Source organism: Narcine bancroftii, chromosome 6 (genome assembly GCF_036971445.1).
Source record: "Narcine bancroftii isolate sNarBan1 chromosome 6, sNarBan1.hap1, whole genome shotgun sequence".
Taxonomy (NCBI): domain Eukaryota; kingdom Metazoa; phylum Chordata; class Chondrichthyes; order Torpediniformes; family Narcinidae; genus Narcine; species Narcine bancroftii.
The window spans coordinates 147,304,830-147,331,296 of NC_091474.1; the positions used below are offsets into that span (position 1 = coordinate 147,304,830).

Here is a 26,467-nt window from a genome sequence, read left to right on the forward strand (position 1 = left end):
TGAAGAAAGTTACAGGCAGGAATGCAAATCCCAGTGAGTCACTGGCAGGGGTTTGAGGCATGACATTATCTTGTTGAAGTTTTCCTCGATGTTTCCAAGGTCCCTGTTCAAGGACGGATACAACTTTAGTACCAAGTGAAGCTTTTCTCTGCTTTGTTCCATTAAATACCAGTGTTCAGCTGTGCCAGAGACCTCTGCAACAGCAGCCAAACCAACAATCTCTGGGACATTGGTACCAACTCCTATTCAATAGTCTGGATAAATAGATATACAGATATACATACCATTCAAAAAGTTAATTGGGAGGGGTGGGGAGAGCAGAAAATAGCATCGGTGATCTGGCAAGATTATGTTACATCATCCTAAAGTATTTTGAGTGTTTTAGGGATGACGACAATCAGGAAAGGGTGGGGTCAATTACGGACCCAAGTGCCAACCTGTATCTAGGTGTGGGTGAGATGTAAATGCCTCATCGGCTTTCACAAAGAAGGAGGCCAAGGCTGAAGAAGAATTCAGGGAGAGGAGGGGGGTGGGGGAGAGTGGATTGATCCTAGGACTTGCTGTACCCCAGGCTGGACTGGGGTGAGGGAGGAGATTGCTGGGGCCCTGACAGAAATTTTTGTTGGTCATAGAGGATGTGTCTGATAACTCGAGCACAAATTGTGGTTCATCTATTCTACAAAGGCAGTGGGGATCATTACAGACCAGTGAGCCAAACATCCATGGTATGGAAATTATTAGATTAACCTGTGAGAGAAGCAGAGATCAGTCCAAGATGATGGTTAATGCAACACTGTTGCAGCGGCAGCGACCCAGATTCGAATTTGGCTCTATCTGTACGTTCTCCCCGGTCTCTGTGGGTTTCCTCTCATCTTTCAAAATGTATGGAGATTGTAGATTAATCGGGTGTAATTGGATGGCATGGTTCATGGGCCATACTGTTCTGTATGTTTAAATTTTAAAAAAATGACCAGAATAGCTTTAGGAGGGGTTGCTGTCTGACTAGTTTGATTTTTTTTGGGGGGGGGGTGGGAATTGACTGCATGGTACCTGTACTGTAATGGATTTCATTAAGACTCCTTTATTTGACACAGTTTAGCAGCAGGTAAGACTGTTATTGAATCTAGAGTTGAATGTCGTATCATCTGCCTGACAGGTTGGAAGGGTCCTTTAGTATGTTGGCTACTTTCCTGACAATTTTAAATATATATATATATATATATATATATATATATATATATATCATTGATATAGAATTTGTAACCCCAAGAGAAATACTACTGTTGTCAGTATCATATTGGCTTTAATATTGTCTCTCCCAGAAAATGATAAATAGCTATTTACCTATTTCCTCGTTAACATTAGATTACTAGAAATTGGTCCTTATATCACCTTTTCCAGGGTAAAACTGGGCTTGTATCCTATACCCAAACATATATGAAAAATAACCAACTCTGAGGAAAGTATCAAGTATTTTTGAATGCACAAACATACCGGTAAGTGGTTCTAAGGTCATACTAAATCTCACTGCTCTATTATTCAATAAAATCACAGCTTCACCCCAATTCACTCTCCTGGCTGCTATCTATGTCCTTTAATGGCAGTCAAAGATTTAGTAACTTGTGGTGGTACACCACCGGCCTACTGCAGGGGGCAACCTCTGTACCTGCAGGAGTGTAAGGGGACAGGACAACACCTGGCTGGCTGTCAATCAGTCAGCCTGAATGGATCAGCCCCACCCGGTCGGATGTCAATCACCCTCTGGGATATAAGCCTGCGCCGGGCTCCCGAAGCCTCACTCAGAGTTGCTGCAGCTACAGTCTACCTGGCTCTGTGGAAGTCTTTGCGGATTAAAGCCTGTTGTACAGTCTACCTTGTGTGTGTCTGATTTTGTCTAACAGTGCACCACATAACTGACCATTTGCATGCTGAGATACTGAACTCCAAAGATTCACAATCCTGTGATTCATCTCTTATTCTCTCGTCTGTAATCTGTCTTCCACCACCTCACATTGCCTTCCCCATTTGTTCCTCTCCCTCCAGTCTCAGCACACTTTCCTCTTGTAATTGGATTGGTCATTCTGCTAAATGCCACACAATAATAAACAAGGTGAAATGGATTGTGGCTGTATATTGCTAAATCAGTCACAGGAACAACAGATGATGCTCATTGGTGAGCAAGTATGCAGATATTTTGTTTTGGCGTTGATACGAAATAGTATTTCTCAACCTGTGGTCCATCGATCACTAATGCACCATCGGTTAGAGGTAATAAAACAGCAAAAAGAAATATTTCTGATCTAATAAGTAATGTTTTTAAAAAGGCAGTAAAGTTTATGATGAAAATTTCATTGGTAGTATGGGAAGGTGCTCAAGCCTGCCAGTGCCCCCACCACTGATGGACTGTGGTAAGAAAAAGAATAGTTTAGATGGTCTGTGGTGTAAAATATTTGTGATCCACTGAAATAAAAGATGACAGAGACAAGTGATGGCAATTGTTGGAATCTGAACCAAAACTGCTAGAAGAACTCAGCGGGTCGAGCAGTATCTGTGGAGGCAAAGAAATGGTTATCCTTTCAGGTTGAAACCCTCCATCAGGAATGAGAGGGAAGAGAGCCAGTATATAAAAGTGAGAGGAAGAGTTGAGATTATTTTTGTATCTGTCGAAATATGTGAATAAAATATACACTATTAGAGCTCTGTATTTCAAAGAACACAATGGGCTTATTTTTGTAATCAGAATATTTCTGAGGAAAACATTAATTCTGACACTAAAGCTGTGATATTTAAATTCTTTTGCAGCAATGTTATTTGCTTGGCTCATACTGTTTAGACAAGTAGTCTGCTTAGCTTTTTACTTGCATAGAGAACCATATAGCTTGCTGCTGTTATCAGGTTAGAAATGTTGGATAAGCAACAGAAGGAAACTCATGTGACAAAGAGAGAAAAGGGAAAGTACTGGCTGAGGTTGTTTAGATTTTTCAAATATGATGGTCAGCAGAAGAGAGATAAACACAGCCCATACTAAAATAGGCTGCTTCTGTTCTTCAAACCCACTTGTCAAATTTGAGTTGAATTGTGACTCCATCCATGCAGTCCAAACCCCTTTGGTTGTGCATTGACTGCAGTGCAATTAAGACAGGACAGTTGGCAGACAAGGCTGCCACCTGGTGCAATGTTTGTGCCTCTGTATATTACAAGAGCAGAAAAGAATCCTTTCCCCGTTCATGGATTTTAAATTTCAGAGTTCCAATAAATATAATTTGTGCTAAATGTTTATTGAATAGAATACACTCATTGAGGAAAGAGCTTTATACATATCACCCCTACAATATCATCTGCAATACTATTTTGCAAGTCAAATCTCTTCTTCCCAAAGCAATGTTAAAACAAAACCTGAAGACTAGAGGCAGGTCAAGGAAGATCCATGGAAAGAAGAGCAGAGTTAAGGTACCTTTTCAAATACTTTTTAAATCAGAACTGGGACAGAGAAGACAAATGTTGGTTTTAAATTGCATGGAAAGGTGGTGTGTGGGGTGGTGGTGGGTAAGAAGGTGGCTAGGGCAAAGAAAATATCTGTGGAAGGTTTGCAACTAAGGTTGCTGTAGGAATGAGCAAAAAAAGTGGGAAAATGCCAACAGTGCAGGGAAATTACAGGAAACCTGGGCAGTTTTTAAACAGAGAAAACCGTATCGGAAGCCAGGGAAGGTTGAACAATGTTCCCTGCTTGCACGGGGCCTCATTTAAAATACAGGATGTCATAAATAGATAGCCTGAAGTGGGCATGGTGTGGATCATTCAAGCTCCAGTCACCCCTGCGGACTCAACACTGGTCCTTCACAGAGCTGTCGTCAAATCTGTATTTACTTTCGCCAGTACAGATGAGACCCATGGCATTTGCTGCTTTCTGGGCCTGTGGATGGTGAGAAGGAAGAGGATAGGAATTCCAGCTCATTTGGTTGCATGGGAAAATGCCATGAGATGGGGAGTAGTTGGTAGACCAAGATGTGACAAAAATGATGATCCCTGCTGCAGGAATCTTGCCGGAGCTGAGCAACATTGCAAAAGGTGATCCATTGAATGTAGTAGACGGTTGGATGGAAGATAGGACTTGGGGACCTCTTAGTTTTGCTCTGTCCAGGTGAGGGGGTGAGAGAGCTGCGATGGGAAATAGAGGATGCCAAAGCAAACGTGTGTTCAGAAAGAAGGAAGACCATTCAGAAGCTGAACGAAATAGGCTGCAGTCCCAGGTATATCGCAGGAGGCTGGTAGGGGAAATATAGTCAAGGCAGTTTGTTAAAAGTTGTTTCCGGTGTCTATAGTAGACGACAACTGCAGAGGAAGCTCCGGGTGAGTCAAACTTCCCTCGGATCGAGGTTCCAGCTGCAGAGACCAGCGCAGCCGCCGCTCGGAGCCACTGAGCTGGGTTCAGGCTGGATTCTTCCCCCTTCTTTCCTTGTCACCACCAAAGTTCGCTATTTCCCTGGTGAGTACGGGTCGTGTTCGAGGCCGAAATTCATTTCAAGGCGTCTCCGGAAAACCTTGCTTATTTTCAGTTTTATTTTAAAGGAAGGAGCTCCACATTGGACAATGTGGAGCTTTTCAGGTGCCGCGATGGAATTGGAGTCGGTGCTTTTGCTGGCCAACTCCAGCACTTTAATAGTGTGCATGATACTAAAGTTCCCGCAAATTGTTACAGTCATCGCTGCAAAAAACGCCTGGGGGCTCAGCGTCCGGAGTCTGCTCCTGGAACTGATCGGGTGAGTGACAGGCAGTGGCGGGCGGGGATTCAGACGGTCCGGTGCCAGTCCTGGGAACTGCCCGGGTGAGTGACAGGCGGCTTGTCTGGGATCTCGCTCAGGAACCGCCGGGCTGATTGACAGTCAGGGATCGCGCGCCGCGGCCCGGGAGCGATCGCAATCAACACCTTGAGTTGCTTGGTCCCTGCCCTTCGGCCCTCTGGCTCCTTTGACCCTGGTTTTGATTTGTCCCTTGAAAACTGTCCGAAACGTGCTTTTTTTCCCCCAAAAATATATATTTTGTACTTGAACATAATACAAAAAGTAAGATTTTTATATAGTTCTGGGATCTACTTTGTTTTCTCATGTCTGGTAGCTGTGGCTTAAACTTCACTTGAATCAAAGTGATGCTTTTATAAAGTTGCACATCCAAAAACTGTGATAAGTCTGTTGGAACATCATTTACCGAGGATAGAAGCTGGGTGACTTGAACATGACTTTGATTTGCGGGGACGGGGTACTGAACTTTAAGATCAGCCATGATCTCGTTGAATGGCGGAGCAGGCTCGAAGGCTCGAATGACCTACTCCTGCTCCTATCTTCTATGTTTACCAGTTGACCATGCATTGAACAGGAGGAAACCTGTCACATGCAGTATATTTGTTGGATGACCACATCAAGAGGCCATAAAGAATTGATAAGGGCAGAAACTTGTAAATGGAGTGTTATAAACCTTTTTATTACATCACCCCAATAGGGTTGAGGATGTTCAGTGCTTGAGAATATTTAACACTGAAATCCACAGTTTCTTTGATTTGAAAAACCACAAGCTGAGGAGAGTTGAAGCACAACATCAGCTAGGAATTTACTGAATTGCAGAGTGGGCCATAGGTATTGAATGACTTACACCTGTTTCAATTTCTGATGCTCTCAGACAACAGTGGATTCAAAAGATGCTGGGCTTCTCACTTGAAAATATGGTTCTATTCAACAAAACCAAAATGTTTTATTTACATTTATATTTTTAATTGTTTATCAATGAGACAATAAATTACTATCATTGAGATTATTGTGTATCAACGAGTTTTTCTCCATGCTCCTATGAGAAAGGAATGAAACAGTTGTGTCCCAGAGTGCCACAAAATGCCACGATTTCCTTTGGACTCCCACCTCACCTCAGTGTGCAGCAGCAGGCATCTCGAAAGGTTCGTCATTTTCTTCACATAGCTGCCGGAATTGACCATTTTATGAAGCTTACTGTCTTTATGACAATTGAAAATGAAGAATTAAATGATTTCCAATGATTTGGCCATTAAGTGCTCCCTTTGCAATGAACATTAAAGACTGAGGGTATGACATTTTTCAGGCGTCTGATTAGTCCTTTGTATCATCCAACCATTGAAGTGGCTCCATCAGTTGCCCAGGCAGCTATGTTGTCATATGGAGTACTGTTCTCGTTTATGTAACCTCTTCAAAAAATGGTCAGTCCCTTATTATTTGTTTTAATCCTTCTTGCAAACATCTCTTCCACAATCTGGCACAAACCAAGAGAAGAGATTTGTTCTCTTGCAGACTGGAATCGTTTAATTGTAAATAGAATTTCTTGGATGGTAATGAAATGACTAATGATTGTTCAATATCCCTTGCAATCTCATCAATTCTATAAACAGCGGAATTACTCAAAGGAATTGCTTGAATAGTTTCTTTGGCATTTAAGGTCATGATATTATGGAACTGAAGGCAAAATAAGTAACTCAGCAATGTTATGAGCTTTTAACAATCATTTCATTTATGTGATACAAGAAGATCCTTTTCTAATTTCTGTTATCTTGAAGGGTTTTGAAGTAATCCAAGGGTTTATCTTTCTTCTCTCTGTGTACAGTCTCTCAGTGTTGTTTCAGCTTTCTTGGCCTCATGCTTTCATTTGAAAATATATGCAAATAAATCAAACACATGGGCAGAAAAGGATTTTGTGGAGATGTAATGAAACTATATGATAAGTATTCCACTGAACACTGCAGACATTTCTGTTTTGCTGAGGAACTCGTGGATAAAATAGTTTCCAGAAGAAACAAAAGTAATTATTACAAAACAAAAACACTCTTTACAAGGGTTAGCTCAAGAGTCAGCCTAAATTTTATGTAAAAAAAATGAACAGAGTGTACTTCAATAAAAGCTAGCACTACATGACACAAAAACTCGAACCAAAACGAGGGTGCTTGTGGAAGTGATAAATATGGGGTAAACGTCTCCTTTATTTCCTGAATTGAAGGCAATTCATAACCAAAGCTGTTTCCATGTCAGTCCGACACAATCACGTTGAAGCAAAGAATCATCTGAAAACAAGCTTATTTTTCCGCATTCATCTAGGTCACACATGTCAAACTCTGGCCCACGGGCCAAATTTGGCCTGCGATATAATTATATTTGGCCCGCAAGATCATTTCAAAAATGTATTAGAGGTGGCCCGCTGACCGCCGCACCAGTATAGCGCATGCACAGCTAGTACTATAAATCCCAGAATGCATTGGCATCAGCTTGCTAATCGCCCCTACCTCCTCTGTTTACGTTGCAGGGTCTCACCGTGGACTCTGGTTTTGGGGCCTGGCCGGTGTCAGGGGAAGCTAAGGCCGCTTCCCAGCGCCCGGAACCGGAGGCCTCGGGCCAGACCTCACCAGGACCGTTGCCCACTCCCCCTCCCTGCCGCAGGCCGACCCGCGACTCACGGTGACGGGGCCGCTGATCCGCCGAGATGCCGCCCTGCAGCGAGAGCTGATGCCCCCGCACTGTCGTGTCCCCCTGCCCGCCCCCCCACCGCAGCGCAGCCTGGCTGGTGTCAGGGGAAGCCAAGGCCGCTTCCCAGCGCCCAGAACCGGAGGCCTCGGGCCTGACCTCGCCAGGACCAATGCCCACTCCCCCTCCCTGCCGCAAGCCGACCCGCGACTCACGGTGACGGGGCCGCTGATCCGCCGAGATGCCGCCCTGCAGCGAGAGCCGATGCCCTTGCACTGTCGTTGTCCAACCCGATCGTCCGCAAACCCCACCCTCCCGCACACAGGCCTGAGTAAGTATTATGAACTTTAATCTCAGGATAAAACGATCTTCCAATAGTTTCATGTCACAGTGATAAATATATTCCTGGTTAAAAATGGTCCTGCACCTGGATACAAGCTCATTAGGCATAAAACTTGAAAAGTGTGTAAATCAAAGGATATCTGTACCAATGGAAAAAGGGCATGGCAAATAACCCTGCTAGAGTTCATGCCCACAATCAGTCACCCATTTGATTGTTTCAGGAATCATGTTATTCTCCCACATTCTCAATAGCCCTCAGATTTTACTATTCGACAGCACACTAGCAACATTTGACAAATCCTCTATAGAGAAATATTATTTATTGAATATTTTATTTCTCATTTGTTAATGCTTCTGGAAAGAGTTTATCCAAAACTATTATCAAACATTTATTTTAATAAGAAAAAGTTTAACATTACATATGTTGAAAGAAGAGAAAACATGCAGATGTTGTTGAAAATTTTCAATAAATATTTAGTTCGGCCCTCGACTTAGTCCAAGTTTTTAATTTTGGCCCTCCGTGAATTTGAGTTTGACACCTCTGATCTAGGTCATTCTCGGCTGTCTTCAAATACCTCCAACCTTGGGGAAAAAAAACTCACGTTGCCTGGCCTGGCAACTTTACAGCAATGTCTAACAGCAAAACCTTTTTATTTCCCCCATAAATGTATAATATTTTCAATTTCCATGCCCCCCCACTAAGGATTTCAGTCCATGGTCCCCCTTTAATGTGCTGTGGTCTCTGGGTGGGGGGGGTGGAGGAAGAGGTATAGGCCCAGATGAGAATGGCTGTTCTAGACAAGTTGTATTTGAGTAGGACAGTTTGCAAAATATTACCACTTTATACATTTGCAAAGTTATCCAGAATATGGAATTAATGTACATTCTTTAATCAGGATTATTCTGCAAAGCAATACTTCTTATTGTCTTGCTAGTGACACCGCAAGACTGTCACCACTGATGCAAGAGTACAGAAATGAGATAAAGGAACTACAGCTTCTCCCTCAAAGTCATCAAGACCAAGGAGCTGGTTATAGACCAGCTGGAAGAGGGCTAGCATTCACTCCATGTCTGCATCAAGGAGGGAGGGGGGGGGGGAGAAAAAGTCCCCTATATGTGTGAAAAAGAAAAAGTGTATATCATGGCTAATGTGATTTATGGTGTGAAAAATAAAAAAAATTAAAAAAAAGAGTGCTATGTTGGAAATACTAGGCAGGTTTAAAGTCTAACATCTCAGTGACTTGTCCTGGTCCACTTGAGTTGCTCTAGCGGCCAAGAAAGCACAATGGTGTCTATACTCTGAAAGCTGAGGAAATTTGGTATGTCCTGTAACAACTTCTACAGGTGCACCATTGAAAGCATCACTGCATGGTATAGGAACTGCTCCACTCAGGCCATCATATAACCCCCCCCCCCCACTCCTTCATGAACTGCATCTATAACTCCTGCTGCCTTGGAAAAGCAGCCAATATGTTAAAAGACTCATCCAATCCTGATCATACTCTCTTTGAACCCCTCCCACCAGGAAGAAGGTTCACGATTATAAGATCATGTACCACCAGATTCCAGTCCACTTCTTCTCTGCCGTTATCAGACTCCTGAATTAGCTTGAGAATAGTAAAATGACGTTGCCTTTACTCATACCAACTGATTTCTGTCTGTAACTCTTCATTATTGTACTGTGTCCTTGTGTGAGACCTCTAAATGGTGTGCTTGTAAAATGGCATCTGTCACTGCATATTGTGAATATCTTTGTTGTATATGCTGTCCAGGCAAATGTTCCCACAGGTAACAACAGTGGATAATATCAAAGAAGCACAAATGTAATGCTACAGAGGAAGGGCCATTAAAATAATGCAAGGGACGCTATGAGATAGGTTACTAAGATCAAGAGAACATCTTTTGGACACGAGAGATCCAATCAAGAGTCTGAATACACCACGGAAGAAACTGTCCTTGAACTTGGTAGTCCATGTTTTCAAACTGGTGTAGCCTCTTCATTGTGACTGGGGTGGATGTGTCTTCTATTACGTTAGCTGTATTCCCAAGGCAGCAGGAAATGAAGATGATGGAGGGGAGGTTGCTTTTCTAGGATTTCCTGTGGACTTGGGCAGAGCAGTTTCCTGAATTTGAGGAATATTTTCATTCCTGTGGAATGAGCTGGTTCTTTAAAAAATGAATAATTAGCATGTTTAATTTGATGGATGCAGCCTTAATTAAATAGAATGATACTATTTACTGTTTTGGTAATAAATCAAGACAGAATAAAATTGGTTCTGTCCTGCAATTTGGAACATTCTAGAAAAATAACAAAAACAAATGTAGCTCTGCTTTTCTGCATGACATCCATATCATAGAATTTGATGGCACTGGTGGTGATGGATGGCAGATTTTCAGGGCCAATGGATGTGATTGCAGTTGATACTCCAAAATTCGTTTAATTCACTTTATATATGTAGCACAGTGAAGTCAGTAAGTTTAATGGAAACACAGTAAACAAGGCACCTGTATATATTTCAAAGAATGGGGGAAGCAGAACCAGGTAAACTTAAGGAGCACAGGAACTGAGGCCCCAGTGAATACAAATGTTACCTGATGAGTCAGTGCTGAACCATTGGGATTTTCCAAATAATCTGATAGGGGATTATCGGAGTATTTCTGTATATCATTTTGTAAATAAGATGTTCTGTTTCTTTACCAAATATATTTTTATTGTAAATTTATATAGAAAACTACCATTTGTTGGAAATATATATATTTTTAAAATTTTTTTTATTTTTCACACTATAAACCACATTGATCAAGATACATACATTTTTATTTTCAAATATATACAGTGTCGTTTTCTCCCCCCCTCCCTCTTCCTATCCCACCCTCCCTACCTCCCCTCCCATTCATTAAAAGTACAGAATCTAAGATACATTAAACACGTCAAACAATGTTGTCACTCAATAAAAATAAACAAGAAATTCCACTGAGTCAATTCTTTTCATTTCCTTCTCCTTCTGTCATTTTAGGTGGTAGATGTCCCCGGTAGGTTTTCTCTATTGTGTTTCATGTATGGCTCCCATATTTGTTCAAATATTGTAATATTATTTCTTAAATTATATGTTATTTTTTCGAATGGAATACATTTATTCATTTCTATATACCATTGTTATATTCTCAAGTTATCTTCTAATTTCCAGGCTGACATAATACATTTTTTTGCTACAGCTAGGGCTATCCTAACAAACCTTTTTTGTGCACCATCCAAATCAAGTCCAAATTCTTTGTTTTTTTATGTTACTTAGGAGGAAGATCTCTGGGTTTTTTGGTATATTGCTTTTTGTGATTTTATTTAATATCTGGTTTAGATCTTCCCAAATTTTTTTTACTTTCTCACACGTCCAGATTGCATAAATTGTTGTGCCCATTTCCTTTTTACAACAAAAACATCTGTCAGATACTGTTGGGTCCCATTTATTTAACTTTAGAGGTGTAATGTATAGCCTGTGTATCCAGTTATATTGTATCATACGTAACCTCGTGTTTATTGTATTTCTCATAGTTCCAAAGCATAACTTCTCCCATGTTTCCTTCTTTATCTTTATGTTTAAATCTTGTTCCCATTTTTGTTTCGTTTTACCGTTTGTTTCCTCATTCTCCTTTTCTTGCAGTTTGATGTACATGTTTGTTATAAATTTTTAGATTATCATTGTGTCTGTAATCACATATTCAAAATTACTTCCCTCTGGTAACCTCAGACAGCTTCCCAATTTGTCCTTCAAGTAGAATTTCAGTTGGTAGTATGCCAACACTGTATCTTGAGTTATATTATATTTATCCTTCATTTGTTCAAAGGATAGTAATTTATTTCCTGAAAAGCAATTTTCTATTCTTTTGATCCCTTTTTTCTCCCATTCTCTAAAGGAAAGGTTATCTATTGTAAAAGGGATTAGCTGATTTTGCGTCAGTATTAGTTTTGGTAATTGGTAATTTGTTTTATTCCTTTCTACATGAATCTTCTTCCAAATATTGAGCAGATGATGCAGTACTGGAGAATTCCTACGTTGTACCAATTTTTCATCCCATTTATATAATATATGTTCAGGTATCTTCTCCCCTATTTTATCTAGTTCTAATCTAGTCCAATCTGGCTTTTCCCTTGTTTGATAAAAATCTGATAGGTATCTTAATTGTGCGGCTCTATAATAATTTTTAAAGTTTGGCAGTTGTAAGCCTCCTTGTTTATACCATTCTGTTAATTTATCTAGTGCTATCCTTGGTTTCCCCCCTTTCCATAAAAATTTCCTTATTATTTTATTTAACTCCTTGAAGAATTTCTCTGTCAAGTGTATTGGCAATGCCTGAAATAGGTATTGTATCCTTGGGAAAATGTTCATTTTAATACAGTTTATCCTTCCTATTAGTGTTAGTGGCAAGTCTTTCCAATGCTCTAAGTTGTCCTGTAATTTTTTCATTAGTGGATAATAATTGAGTTTATATAGATGGCCGAGGTTTTTATTTATTTGTATACCTAGGTATCGTATTGCTTGCATTTGCCATCTGAATGGTGATTCTTTCTAAAATTTTGAGAAATCCGCATTATTCATTGGCATTCCTTCACTTTTATTTGCGTTAATCTTGTAACCCCACACTTCTCCATATTCCTTCAAATTCTTATGTAATTCTTTTATTGATATTTCTGGTTCTGTTAAGTATACTATAACGTCATCTGCAAATAAACTGATTTTATATTCCTTCTCTTTTATTTTTATCCCTTTTATTTTATTTTCTGTTCTTATCAATTCTGCTAGTGGTTCTATAGCTAACGCGAACAATAAGGGTGATAGTGGGCATCCCTGCCTTGTTGATCTGCTTAAGTTAAATTGTTTTGATATATATCCATTTACTGTCACTTTCGCCAATGGCCCCTTATATAATGCTTTAATCCAATTAATATACTTCTCTGGTAAACTGAATTATTGTAATACTTTGAATAAATAATTCCATTCTACTCTGTCAAAGGCCTTCTCTGCGTCTAAGGCAACTGCTACTGTTGGAGCTTTATTCCCTTCTACTGCATGAATTAAGTTAATAAATTTACAAATATTGTCTGCTGTTCGTCTTTTTTTAATAAATCCAGTTTGGTCTAGATTTACTATTTTTGGTACATAGTCGGCTAATCGGTTTGCTAATAGTTTAGCTATTATCTTATAATCTGTGTTAAGTAAAGATATTGGTCTATATGACGCTGGTGCGAGTGGATCTTTCCCTGTCTTTGGTATTACTGTAATTATTGCTGTTTTGCATGAATCTGGTAAGCTTTGTGTTTTATCAATCTGGTTGATTACTTCCAGGAGGGGAGGAATTAATAAATCTTTAAATGTTTTATAGAATTCTATTGGGAATCCATCCTCTCCTGGTGTTTTATTATTTGGTAGTTTTTTTATTATCTCTTGTATTTCTACTATTTCAAATGGTTCTGTTAATTTATTTTGTTCCTCTATTTGTAATTTTGGTAGTTCAATTTTAGTTAAAAATTCATCTATTTTGTCTTCTTTCCCTTCGTTTTCCGTTTGGTATACTTGTTCGTAGAATTCTCTGAAGTTTTCATTAATCTCCGTTGGATTATATGTGATTTGTTTGTCTTTTTTCCTTGATGCCAATACCATTCTTTTAGTTTGTTCTTTTAGCTGCCATGCTAGAATTTTGTGCGTTTTTTCTCCTAGTTCATAATATTTCTGTTTTGTCTTCCTTATGTTCTTCTCCACCTTATATGTTTGTAGTGTTTCATATTTTATTTTTTTATCTGCCAATTCTCTTCTTTTAGTTGTATCTTCCTTCATTGCTAATTCTTTTTCTATATTTACTATTTCCCTTTCCAACTGCTCTGTTTCCTGATTGTAGTCCTTCTTCATCTTGGTTACATAACTTATTATTTGTCCTCTGATGAACGCTTTCATTGCGTCCCATAGTATAAACTTATCTCTCACTGATTCCGTATTTATTTCAAAGTACATTTTAATTTGTCTTTCAATTAATTCTCTAAAATCCTGCCTTTTAAGTAGCATGGAGTTTAATCTCCATCTATACATTCTTGGAGGGATGTCCTCTAACTCTATTGTCAATATCAGGGGTGAATGGTCCGATAATATTCTAGCTTTATATTCTTGAGTATGTTTTATGTCTACCCGAATAATATGAATATTCCTTTTCCTTTGGGTGTTGTTTCCTCCATATATCCAAAAGTTGCATTTCTTGCATCGATTTAATTATAAATTTGGTTACTTTGTTCTTTCTGTTAATTTTTTTCCCAGTTTTATCCATGTTTGAATCCAAATTAAGGTTGAAATCCCCTCCTATTAGTATGTTCCCTTGCGTGTCTGCTAGCTTCAAAAAAATATCTTGCATAAATTTTTGATCTTCTTCGTTAGGTGAATATACATTAAGTAAATTCCAAAACTCCGAATATATCTGACATTTTATCATTACATATCTCCCTGCTGGATCTATTATTTCCTCTTCTATTTTAATTGGTAAATTTTTACTGATTAATATAGCTACTCTTCTAGCTTTTGAATTATATGATGCTGCTGTTACATGTCCTACCCAATCTCTCTTTAATTTCTTGTGCTCCATTTCAGTTAAATGTGTTTCTTGCACGAATGCTATATCAAATTTTTTTCAGTAAATTTGGCAGTTTCTTCCTTTTGATTTGGTTATGTATTCCGTTAATATTTAAAGTCATATAGTTCAACGTAGCCATTTCATGCTTTGTTTATCTTTCCTTTCCGTTTCCTCATCATCACCTTTCCTTCTTATCCATTTCTGCTTTCTTGTTTTGAACACTTTATAAGACAACATTTCTAAAACCTCAAACACTTCCCTTATTTTCCTATCTAAAATTTCTTTAACCCCACTATCCCCTCCCCTTCCTGAGTTGCCCTTTATCCCTTGTCGGGCAACCACATCTCCCCTCTCCATTTGGATTTGTGAATTCACTCGCAAGCGTCAACTGATTTTGCAGTGACTGTAACTCCTCCCCACCCAGCCCCCCCAGAAAAGATTTCAATTTTCATATATAACAAAGGTCACTCTCTTAATTCCCTCCTTACTTCCTCTCTTCCCTTTCTTTCCCTTATTAATTATTATCTATACTCTATATATTTTTCTTTAAATACGGATATATTCATGTACACACATATATACATACACACATACATATATATATATATATATATATATATATACATACATATATATATATATATACCCATATACACACATACATATAGTTCGTGGTCATTTTTACTCTCGTTACATGTCTACATCTCTCTGCCTGTTTTGTAGTTGTTCTGCAAATTTTTGTGCTTCCTCCGGATCCGAGAATAGTCTGTTTTGCTGCCCTGGAATAACTATTTTAAATACTGCTGAGTACTTTAGCATAAATTTATATCCTTTTTTCCATAGGATCGCTTTTGCTGTATTAAACTCCTTTCTCTTCTTCAGTTCCAAACTTATGTCTGGATAGAAAAAAAATTTTTGACCTTTGTATTCCAGAGGCTTTTTGTCTTCTCTTATTTTCTTCATTGCTTTCTCCAATATATTTTCTCTTGTTGAATATCTTAGGAATTTTACTAAAATGGATCTTGGTTTTTGTTGTGGCTGTGGTTTCGGGGCTAATATTCTATGTGCCCTTTCTATTTCCATTTCTTCCTGTAATTCTGGTCTTCCTAGGTCCCTGGGGATCCAATCTTTTATAAATTCTCTCATATTCTTGCCTTCTTCATCTTCCTTAAGGCCCACTATCTTTATATTATTTCTTCTATTATAATTTTCCATTATATCTATCTTCTGAGCTAACAGCTCTTGTGTCTCTTTAACTTTTTTATTAGATTCTTCTAATTTCTTTTTTAAGTCCTCTACTTCCATTTCTACGGCTGTTTCTCATTCTTCCACCTTGTCCACTCTTTTTCCTATATCTGACATGATCATCTCTAACATATTCATTTTTTCTTCTGCACTTTTAATTCTTCTTTTTATTTCACTAAATTCTTGTAATTGCCATTCTTTTACTGATTCCATATATTCTTTTAAAAAAAAATATCCATTGTCTTGCCTTTCCCTTCTTCTTCCATTTCTCTATGTTCTTCTTCTTCTTCTTCTTCCTCTGGGTTGGTCATCTGTTGTTTTCTTGTTTTCTTTTTACTCTCTTCTTTCATGTTCTCGTTGTTTTCTATGTTCTCTTCCTGTTGTTGTGTTGCAGCTGTCATTCTCAGCTGTGGAGATTTGACTCCTCAGCTGGTCCCCCCTCTCGTCAGTGTTTTTTTTTCATGCGCATCGCGCATGTGTGACTCCTCGCGCATGCGCGGTTGCGTACTTTTACTTGGCTCCGCGAGCCATTTTTGTAGTCCCGAGCTCGGGACTTCCACTGACCTTGGGGAGCGGGCTTCTCTCTCCGCGGCGGGCCTCCTCGGACAGGTAAGGCTTCACCTTCTTCTTCCGATGTTCTTTCTTCTTCTCTTCTTCCCGTTGCTTTCAACTTTTCTTTCTTCGCTGCCATTTTCTTCCCACCTTTACTTTCATTTTGTTTTAATTTTTATGTTTGTCCCTTTGTGTTTTGTGTGTTTTTTTTAAACTTTTCCGGAGAGGGCTGGAGTTCCCTGACCGGCCACTACTCCATCACGTGACTCCTCCCTGTTGGAAATATTTGATGCCAGTTTTACCATAACCATTTACGGAGCGGAAACAGGCCATGTTGGCCTTTCGAATCCGCACCGGTTCTCTAGAACAGCTCCATTAGCTCAAACCTCCTGCTCTCTGCCAATAACCCTCCAGCCCCCTCACCTCTATGTGCACATCCAACCTTTTCTTAAATGACAGAAGGGACCCTGCTGCAACTATCTCTATTCAGAAGCTCGTTCCATTCTGCCACCACTCGCTGAGTGAAAAAGCCACCTCTAATATTTCTCCTAAAGTTTTTCCCCCTTACCCTTAACTCATGGCCTCTTGTTCCAACCTCCCCTGCCCTCAGGGGAAAGAGTCTGTTTATGTCTAGTCTATATATTCCTTTCATAATTTTAAATACCTCTATCAAGTCTCCTCTCAATCGTCTACGTTCCAATGAATAAAGTCCCAGTCTCCTTAATCTCTCCCTGTAATCCAGATGCTGTAAGCCAGGCAACATCCTTGTAAACCTTCTCTGCACCCTCTGCACCTTATCTGTATCCTTTCTATAATTTGGAGACCAGAACTGAGTACAGTACTTGAAACCTGGCCTCACCAATGCCTTAAACAGCTGCAGCATCACCTCCAGCTCCTATACTCTATACCAGTGGTTCCCAACCTTTTTCTTTCCACTCACATACCACCTTAAGTGCTAAGTCCTCGCATTGATATCTGATGAAGAACCTTCCAAATTGTATCAGGTCAATTTCCTGCACGATCAAAGATTGAAGGTATACTGGAAATTTTGGAGATTTTTACATAATATGAAGGTGAATTTGATTTAAAAGAGATTGACACTGGTAGCAGGAAAAAGATCTCCAAACTATTTTCCAATTTGCTCTCCTATATGGCGTGAGTTTCCTCCGGGGGCTCTGGTTTCCTCCCACTGACTCATGGGCTGAAATGGCCTGTTTACCATGCTTTATGTCTAAATTTTTTTTTTAATTACTCTTTTGGTAGCAGTGTTGATTGAATCTTGATACTAATGCACACCTGTGGATAGACTTCACATGCTTAGATCAGCATTGTTTATGCAGAACATTTCCACAAGATTAAGTCCATAGTTGTTGTTAATGACCAAAGGAAAAAAAAGATTTTCAAGGCTCAATAACTTGCCTCATTCTCTGCTTCCCTATTTTCTTCAATTCACTTTTGTTTGCAGTATCAATCATGTAAATTAAAAAAGTATTTTCAGATCTGTAGGTTTGTTTATAGAAAGGCTGTTGACATGCCACAAGTGGAAAGGTTTCAGCTAAATTTAGAAAAGCAGAGCTTTATATAAAGCAACAGGATGGCAAAGAAAATGTCAGTGCTCTTTTGTGTTACTCTGCTCAACAATGAGTTCTCCTACCCATGTAAAGGACGGGGCAAGGGGCTTGGCCACCTGAAAACAGGCAGTGCTTTGCGTGAAAGAGTAAATTTGAAGGTGGAAAGGAAGGCCAGAGGGAAAAAGAAGGGCTAAAAGTTGCTGTTTTGATAGGAAAAAAGCAAAAATGTGGAAAAAGTAAGAGGACGAACAGTATTTTACCAATGCGGACTGTACCTAGCAACTTCTCACATTGAAAATTGGAGGCACATGTCTTCCGCTATTTCTAACTTTGCTTGTGAATTCAGAATGACACAAAAGAACTTCTGATATTAATTCTGATAATAAATCCCTGAGTACAGCACTAGACCTTTGACCTATAACTTCTGCACTGACCATGATGGCAATCTAATTAATCACATCTGCCAGCCTATAGTGTGTACCCTTATCTGTTCATGTGTCTATCTAAACACCAACTACTACTTCCCTTGGCACCACGTTCCACGCATCTGCTACTCTTCATTTTTTTTAAAACTTGCCTCGCAAATAACCATATAACCATTTTCTCCCTTTCACTTTAAACAAATGCACTCTAGTATTTGACATTCCCACCCTGGGAAAAAATACTCTATGTACCCCATCCATGCTTCTTAAAATTATATATACTGGACTTTCATCAGGTTGCTCCTCAGCCTCTAAACATCCAAGTTTGCCCAACCTCTCTTATTAGCTGGTACGTCCCAATCCAGGCATCCTCCTGGTGAACCTCTTTTGCATATTCTCCTTCTTATTGGCATGGTGACCTGAACTGCACACAATACTTTGAATGTGACCTAACTAAAGTTTTATACCAATGCAACGCACTTTCCGACTTTTATACTGAATGCCCTGACCAATGAAGGCAAGCATTCTTTACCATAATGGCTTCTTTGACTTTCATTGGCACAACTCTGGTCTTCGTATTGTATATCTTGACCTCATGTGGACAATGCGAGACCTGCTACATTCCCCAGCTTTTCTGTGTTTTTATTTTAGTAATGTCCATAGGTGCAGAAATAGCGATCACCAAAACATCAATATCTTTCCATCCACTGCAATTTTTCTTTCATTGACTTGCCCCCAAAGGGATGTCAATGTCATGGTCCCCATGCTGTTGCATTTTAGGGAGATGAAACAGCAATAGAGGTTGATAGATTCTTAGATATTAATGGTTATTGATTGCTGTGGAGTTGATGCAGAAAAATGGAACTGAGGGGCTGAATGACTGACTACAGGTTCAGTTTCTTGTATTCAGTCATTGGATGTATTAATCTGGTGGTTGTTCACTCTAATCTTTCCCAATGAAGAGACACTGTGACTTATTTTTTAATGTTATCTGAAATCCAGAGGCTAATCGTGGAATATACAGCTTTTGAAATAAGTGCCACAGTGCTGTTTCTGAAACATGAGCAATTTCTTTCAATTATTGATTTGATGGCCAGTTAACAGGGATGCAGGACTGCAGCTTATTGTTCATTTCCCAAACTGTGACCACCATATTGATTGAAGTAGGCCTTTGAACATAAAGGAGAAACTGAACATCTATTCCTAGGTAGCCAAGGTACTCATTGATAGGTATTAATGGCCTTATGGGAGATGATTGATAATGATAGAGGTATAATTGGGCTCGTACATTAAATCCTGCCTGGATCTGGTACCTTGTAGCGGAATTCTCTGCCCTAAGATAGCCTTGTCTGTGATAGCCTTATGCAGTGGTCATCAGATGAGGCAGCGCTGCACCAAACATCACTATGTGCTATGGAGCAGGCAGGCAGTAAGTCAGGAATTCATCTAAACAACTGAGTTTTTCCATTTAAAAGAAATGTAGATACTGGAATTCTGAAATAAAAAAAGCAAAGTGCAAGAAGATCTCTCAAAATCAGCGAACATTTACAAAATGCGAAACAGTTAACATTTCAGATCGAAGACCCTTCATCAGATTGGAACTGTCTCAAAAGATAGCACCTAATCTGTTGAGTTCTTCCAGCATTTTCTGCTTTTTTTTGAGCCTGCTATGTGTGTTACCTGGTGGCCTCTTTGTATGCATTTCCCAATAATATTTCAGCTGCCAAAATGCACCATCTTGTATTCCAGTACTACAATATTCCATCGCATCAATGGGACAAAAATGAATGCGTCAACATGGCTGCAAATTGGAGTTCCTTTTCGAGTCATCTTTTCAAAGACATTTGTTAATACCTGAAACTGCAAATCTTTGGGATTAATTATATATTTATGGGAGGCACCACTTCCTCCCAGGAGTCTGGTTTCCTTTCCTGTGGGCAGGGTGCAATGCAGAGACAACTCTACTTTGGCACACCTTCATGCAATTCTGAAAGCCATTTGCATTTTGCTTGCACTAGCTCCAAGGTTGTTATTGCACTGGATTATATTGAACTTCAAATGATCTTGCACTTACCCATCACTGAATTCCCAGCAGCGATTGTTATGTCGCAGACCAGCAGCAATAGAAATTCACTAAGCCAATGTTATTTTTAAAACATTGTTTTTATTAATAATTACTAATAATATAACATCTTGCATAAATCTAAACTTAACCCCAACTATGCACAAATATACGTGTGTGTGTGTGTGTGTGTGTGTGTGTGTGTGTGTGTGTGTGTGTGTGTGTAGATTATGTGAAGTGTGTGAGACACTTGAGTGATCAGACTACTCAAAGCTCACAAATTCTTGCCGAGTTGCTTCCAGAGAAATGCTCTTTCATGCAAATGATTGTCACAACTCCCCTCTTCCTTGTGTAGGGGAAACAGAATGTGTGACTTCCATGATGTTTCCAAAAAAACTCAAGCAAAATATAAATTTTATATCAAGCACGATATAAATTCCCCTGCTTCTATTACCCAGCTATGGGTCAATCACAATGACCATTACAATAATAATTGTAATAATAATAATAATTTAATAATAATTCCCCTGACAAGGAGAATTAACAGAATTGTCCATTTCACAGAGCCATTCCGCTTCTCTGTGTGTAGTAAATGTCTGATTGCTCATTAATCAAAAACTGGTTCTGCAAGGATCCCAAACACATGACTTTAACCACGTCCCACTCACCACTCTCTTCAAATGTCTCATATGTTCTTTTTCCTGAAATAACAACCATTGTTCTTTTGCTCTTCCAAACCATTACCTTTGTTTATGGTTTGTACTTGACTGTGTCCCTCTGACCACAAGCTGTGGATGGTTTTGCAGCTTGTGTTAACCCTTGAAGTGTGGTTACTAAATAAAATGTGTGCTTATAACATTATATATATTCAAAGCTCGCACATTGGTTACATTATCTGGAAGTTGTGCTACCTTGAATAATTTGGCTCAGTCCTGTCCTACTGTAACTTTGCACATCTTGAAAAAGTACATTATCCTCCTTAAAATAGAGTCTCGTCATTAACGTAGAAAATAATCTTTGAAATGAATGACATTATCTCAGTTTCTGCTATTAATGTTTTTGTTTTATTGAATTTCATACATTCAAGGTCTTTAGTTATCCCCAGTCTTAAACTAGTGAAGCCTTCTTGAGAGGAATAAAATGTATACCGCACCATCTTGTACAGATTATATCGGCTCTAGTAACCAAATGTGTTGCATAGATGGGCTTGGACATTGTATAGTATAGTCATATTAGTTTCAATGTTATATTTAAAATACTGTATGAAAACCAAAATTACAGGATTGAGAGCAAATTTAATGATCAGTATGTAGAGTGAGAAAGTATGTAACCTATTTTGCAGCAGTTGGTGGTCAACATACTGTTTCATGTCTAAAAGTGTTTAATATGAAAACCACTTAACAGTGAGAGTCATAGAAGGAAGGGTATTGGAGTGACAGAAAACAGATAAGGAAATGACTAATGTATTGGGACCAATTCCACAATTAACTTCCATGCTGTTGTCAATTTTATGGATAATTTCTGACACTCCTCTTCCCTTCTGGATCTCTCTGGCTTTATGTCAGGAGACAAACTATCCACTGGTATTTATTGTAAACTCCCTGACTCCTACAACTATCTAGACTACACTTCCTGCCACCCTGTTCCTTCTAAGGGTGTGTTCACTTTCTCTATCTTTGTTGCATGTGTTCGAGAGATGTGGCTTTCTGTTCCAGTACATCTGAAATGTGGCTTCCCCTCTACTCTGAGTGAAGGAGCCCTCACCTGCTTCGCCTGCATTTCTCACACTTCTGCTTTCACCCCATCTCCCCTAGCCAGAACAGAGATAGATTTCCCTTCCACCCTATGGGCTTCTGCATCCAGCACAGCATTTCTCATCATTTCCACCAGCTGCTAAATGATCCCACCACCAGTCACATCCTCCTCTCCCCATCCTTTTCTGTTTGCCGCAGGGACCCCTCTCTCTGACTCTCTTGTTTATTCATCCCTCACCATCTATCCCTTCACATCTCCTGGCACATTCCTTTGTAACTGTAGGTGGTGAAGCACCTCTTCCATCCAGGCACCTAATCAGCCTTGCTGGTGAGGCAGAGATTCACGAGCATCTCATCAAACCTTGTCTATTGAGTCAGTGCTTGTGATGTGGCCTCAGCTACATCAGTGAGCGCCTGCACTCTGTCCACATTGATGTTTCTGAGCTCTTATTTGCTTGTCATTTCAATTTCCCTTCCCATTCCTACATTGACTAATAGGTCCTCAACCTTCTCTGCTGCCTGGGAGAGTCCAAACACAAATTAGAAGAGCAACCCCTCATATTTCTACGTGGGTAGACTATAGCTAATGGTACAAATACCTTGTGTTCTGTTCTCTCTCTGATCTACCTAGGTTCTTTAACTTCTCCCCTTTTTTTAACCAAACCCCATTTTCTTCTTTTCCTTCCCCCACTGCTTCCATCTGCCCATTTTGTCCTTATTACCTTCCTTATCAAATTCCAGAATCTGTAGCCTTTACTGTCTCCACATCACCTTCTAGCCTCTGTTTCTACTGCTCCCTCCTTCACCATCACCACCACCCTCCACACATGCCTATTGTCTCCTGTCTCACCCAATAACACCGATCTGCTGCCAGCTCCTCCATTGTCTCTCCCTCTCACCCCTTTATACTGGCTGCCTCCTCTCTGTGCTCTCTCGGTCCTAATACAGGGCCTCAACCTGCACTTTGTCCTTGTGACATTACAGCCTGCACTCTTTGACTCATTGTAATAGGACGTCCTGCACTTTTGTTTTATTATCTCACTACCTTCTCTATTTAAGCAAGGGTTGAGTTGCCTGGACATCACACAATACAAAATTTGTACTGCATTTCAGTACATGTGACTATAAACAATTAAATTCATTCACAAAGCCCCTTTTAACTGTGTAATGACAGAAATCAGATTTAAAAAAAAAAGATCGTGCCTAAACTCACACAAAAAATAATAGCATACATCTTGCTGAAAGCAATGAGCTGAGACCTGGGCCATTTAAAAATAAAAGGCTTATCCTGTAATCTTTCATTTAAACCAGAGGTTTTCAACCTTTTCCACTCACATATCACTTTAAGTAATCCCTATGCCATCAGTGTTCTGTGATTAGTAAGGGATTGTTTAAGGTGGTATGTGAATGGGAAGGGAAGGTTGAGAATCACTGCTCAAGACCCAATTGTTAACTAAAATATTTTGCTTGAGAAAAATTGTCATTGGTCCATTTCCTTCGGTGTTATGAAACAGTACACATAATTAATCAATTAGGTACGATTAAAACAGTAGTTTTCAAACTTTTTCATTCCACTCACAGACCACTTACTAATCACAGAGCACCTATGGCATAGGGATTACTTCAGGTGGTTTGTGAATAAGTTTGAAAACCACAGATTTAAACACTCAGCATCAGTGTCCTTCTAAAGATTGAGGCTTCTGTGAACTGCAATGGGAAACCATTTGATCTGTGAGACCAAAGCAGATTGTAGGAAATTGGTGTGACATGGGGCAAGATCAGATTGACTTGGTGTGACATGGGGCAAGATCAGATTACTTGGTGAGACATGGGGCAAGATCAGATTGACTTGGTGTGACATGGGGCAAGATCAGATTGACTTGGTGTGACATGGGGCAAGATCAGATTGACTTGGTGTGACATGGGGCAAGATCAGATTGACTTGGTGTGACATGGGCAAGATCAGATTGTTGTGTACTGAGGGTATTCCTCCCTTTCATCAGAGTCTGCATTGAACCCTACCCCAAATGTAACGAACTGTAGTAACCCATGTTATCCAGTCGAGGCAATCATTGAGATTTAATCAAGAAGATCAAGAAAAGAGGTGGTGAAAGTTGGTAATCTTTTTCTTGTTTTTAACAATTAAAACCAGAGGGAGATAAAGCAGATTCTGGATTTTAGACAGTCTTTTGCTACTGTAATTTTTGCTAACCTTATTAAGTAATTGGGATGTATCAGTCCTTGATATAGAAAATATTTTGGGCTTCCAAACTGGCATATACAAATTGACTGATCAGAATTTTTAAAATCTATTTTAGGTTTCTGGTGTTCCTGACGTACCAGACTTACTATGAATACCCACTGGCAACATACTTGGAGTATCCAATCCTAATTGCACAAGGTAATGTATAATTTAGCACGCTACAAGAATGACAATTAACGTGATGATTGGGGACAGAGAGAGGAAGGAACTATCCTACCGAAGTGTATGTGTAAGAAGTTTAAAAGGCTATGTGTAGGATAAGATAGAATGGTCCCAATTGAGAATATATGGGCTGTAAAAATTGAACTTACTGAACAGCTGCCATGCCTTCTGCTGCTAAAACTATGGAGGGTATACAAGTGTAGCAGGTTCTGTAACTAAATTCTACAGGCTCTACGGGTTTAAACCTGATCCTTGGCCATTATGGAATTACCATTTGGGGCTCTATGAATAGATTTGGTGTTTGTGATAAATGAAGAAGTATCACCTCACTTCCTGTCACTGAACAGTGACCCATATCCAGTGACCCTGCTGAGGATATTTACAAGAAGCAGTGTCTCAAGAAACCAATCTCTATCATTGTGGATCCTCACTGCTACCATTAGGAAGGAGGTTCAGGAGGCTGAAGGCAACCACCCAACTTCCCCAGATTTCTGAATGGACAATGAATCACGTACACGACCTCACTTTTTCTTATTTTGCACATATTTATTTATTTTTTAAATTTTAATTGATAGTAATTTTGGCACTTGGAATGTTGCCAGAAAATGAGGAATTTTGTGACACATGATCATGACCAGTAAATTATGAATCTGAACAGGGTATAGGTTGGATTTGCATGAGCTGGGTTTGACTTTGCCGTGCTCCCATTTAGGATTGCCTGTCACTAGCCGCTTTTACACAGCAATGCGGGCATGTTGCACCTTTATTGTGTTATGCCTTCTATCTAAAAAGATATGAACATGAAATTGGGGGGGGAGGGAGTGTCATTCCAGCCCTATCTTTAAGCCGGCAGCAGAGGTAGTCACAGCGTCAAATTGAAGTCTGTGTAAAAAGGGCGATCTGGCCTTCCGGGACCAGGTCGGGAAAGGATGTGCTTGTATACCGTTTTTGACGGAATATAAGATCCAAAGGCATACAAGAACCATTCTCCCTCCCTATGCCATGGATGCTCTGATTACTTAAGGTGGGATGTGGGTGGAAAGAAAAGGTTTGAATAGCACTGATTATAGATGAATAGATCCATATGAAATATATAGAAATCCTCACTTCTTTATTTCACAAGGCTACATGATTTTGCAAACTCACTGCAAGACATTCCTAATAAAATCAGTCAGCCGTTTAGCCCTTTTTGCCTCCTTCACCCATTCTGTGCAGCTGTGGTTGCCAGTAATGTGGTGGAAATTTCTTGCACTAGTCCCATATTGCATGAATTTTATAAAGTACAAAACTGAACCACTTACTACATTTAAGCTACTTTTGGTCAAATTAAGTTACGGTAACAGTTTTTAGACCCAATTTTCATTTGTCCTTGCTTATAGTAGTAGTGTATTATTTGAATCTTCACGTGGATTTCCACCGATTAATTCACATTAAAAAGTGAAAAGCATATGCAGTTCCTGTTATCTGGTATCCATTGTTAATTTTCATTTGCCATATCATGCTTTCTTTCCCAAAATGCGCTTATTCATGTGACAGAGTATATAGAGGTGTTTGGGAGATAAATTGGGAAAGATTTATTAGAGCAGGACACACACACACAAACACTTTGAAACACTGAATTTTTGCAGGAGTTTTTGCAAGAGTGCTCAGAGACTTATGATGGACTGTTATTTGCAAAAGGCAACAAATGTAACAACAGGCAGTAGCAAGTTTGTCTGGAAAAGAGCATTTACTGTCTGGAAGGTGATGTGATCTTTGCAGGGAGAGAGCAGGAAAAAAACAGGCTTTGCTCTGAGAATTGGAAGAAGTGTGAGAGAGAGAGAGAGAGGAGAGACACAGACATCAGTTCCAGAGAGACAAGCTGGCAAGCTTTGGAGGACAGCCGGTCTGGTGTTTCCCTTGGAATAGGAGAAACAGAAAGGAACTCTGTGGTGATCTAAAAGAAAGAGGTTATCATCTGGAGAACCCTGAAGGGGGAAAATTTTGTCAGTAAGACACTGGAGTGGCTGA

The 26,467-nt window shown here is 39.5% G+C and overlaps 1 protein-coding gene across 2 annotated transcripts in view; it reads left to right on the forward strand.

Moving 5' to 3' along the window:
• The first annotated feature begins 4,177 nt into the window (after positions 1 to 4,177).
• The window catches only part of slc66a3 (solute carrier family 66 member 3), a 37,481-nt gene continuing 15,191 nt past the window's right edge, over positions 4,178 to 26,467 (forward strand). The window contains exons 1-4 of one of the 2 annotated variants that reach the window (XM_069886302.1): positions 4,178 to 4,250; positions 4,323 to 4,486; positions 4,570 to 4,760; positions 24,351 to 24,433. In XM_069886302.1, coding sequence (XP_069742403.1) covers positions 4,591 to 4,760; positions 24,351 to 24,433 — 253 coding nt within the window. In that variant the 5' untranslated portion in view covers positions 4,178 to 4,250; positions 4,323 to 4,486; positions 4,570 to 4,590. Of the gene's footprint in view, positions 4,487 to 4,569; positions 4,761 to 24,350; positions 24,434 to 26,467 lie in introns of both variants that reach the window. The other variant, XM_069886301.1, reaches the window with a different exon arrangement.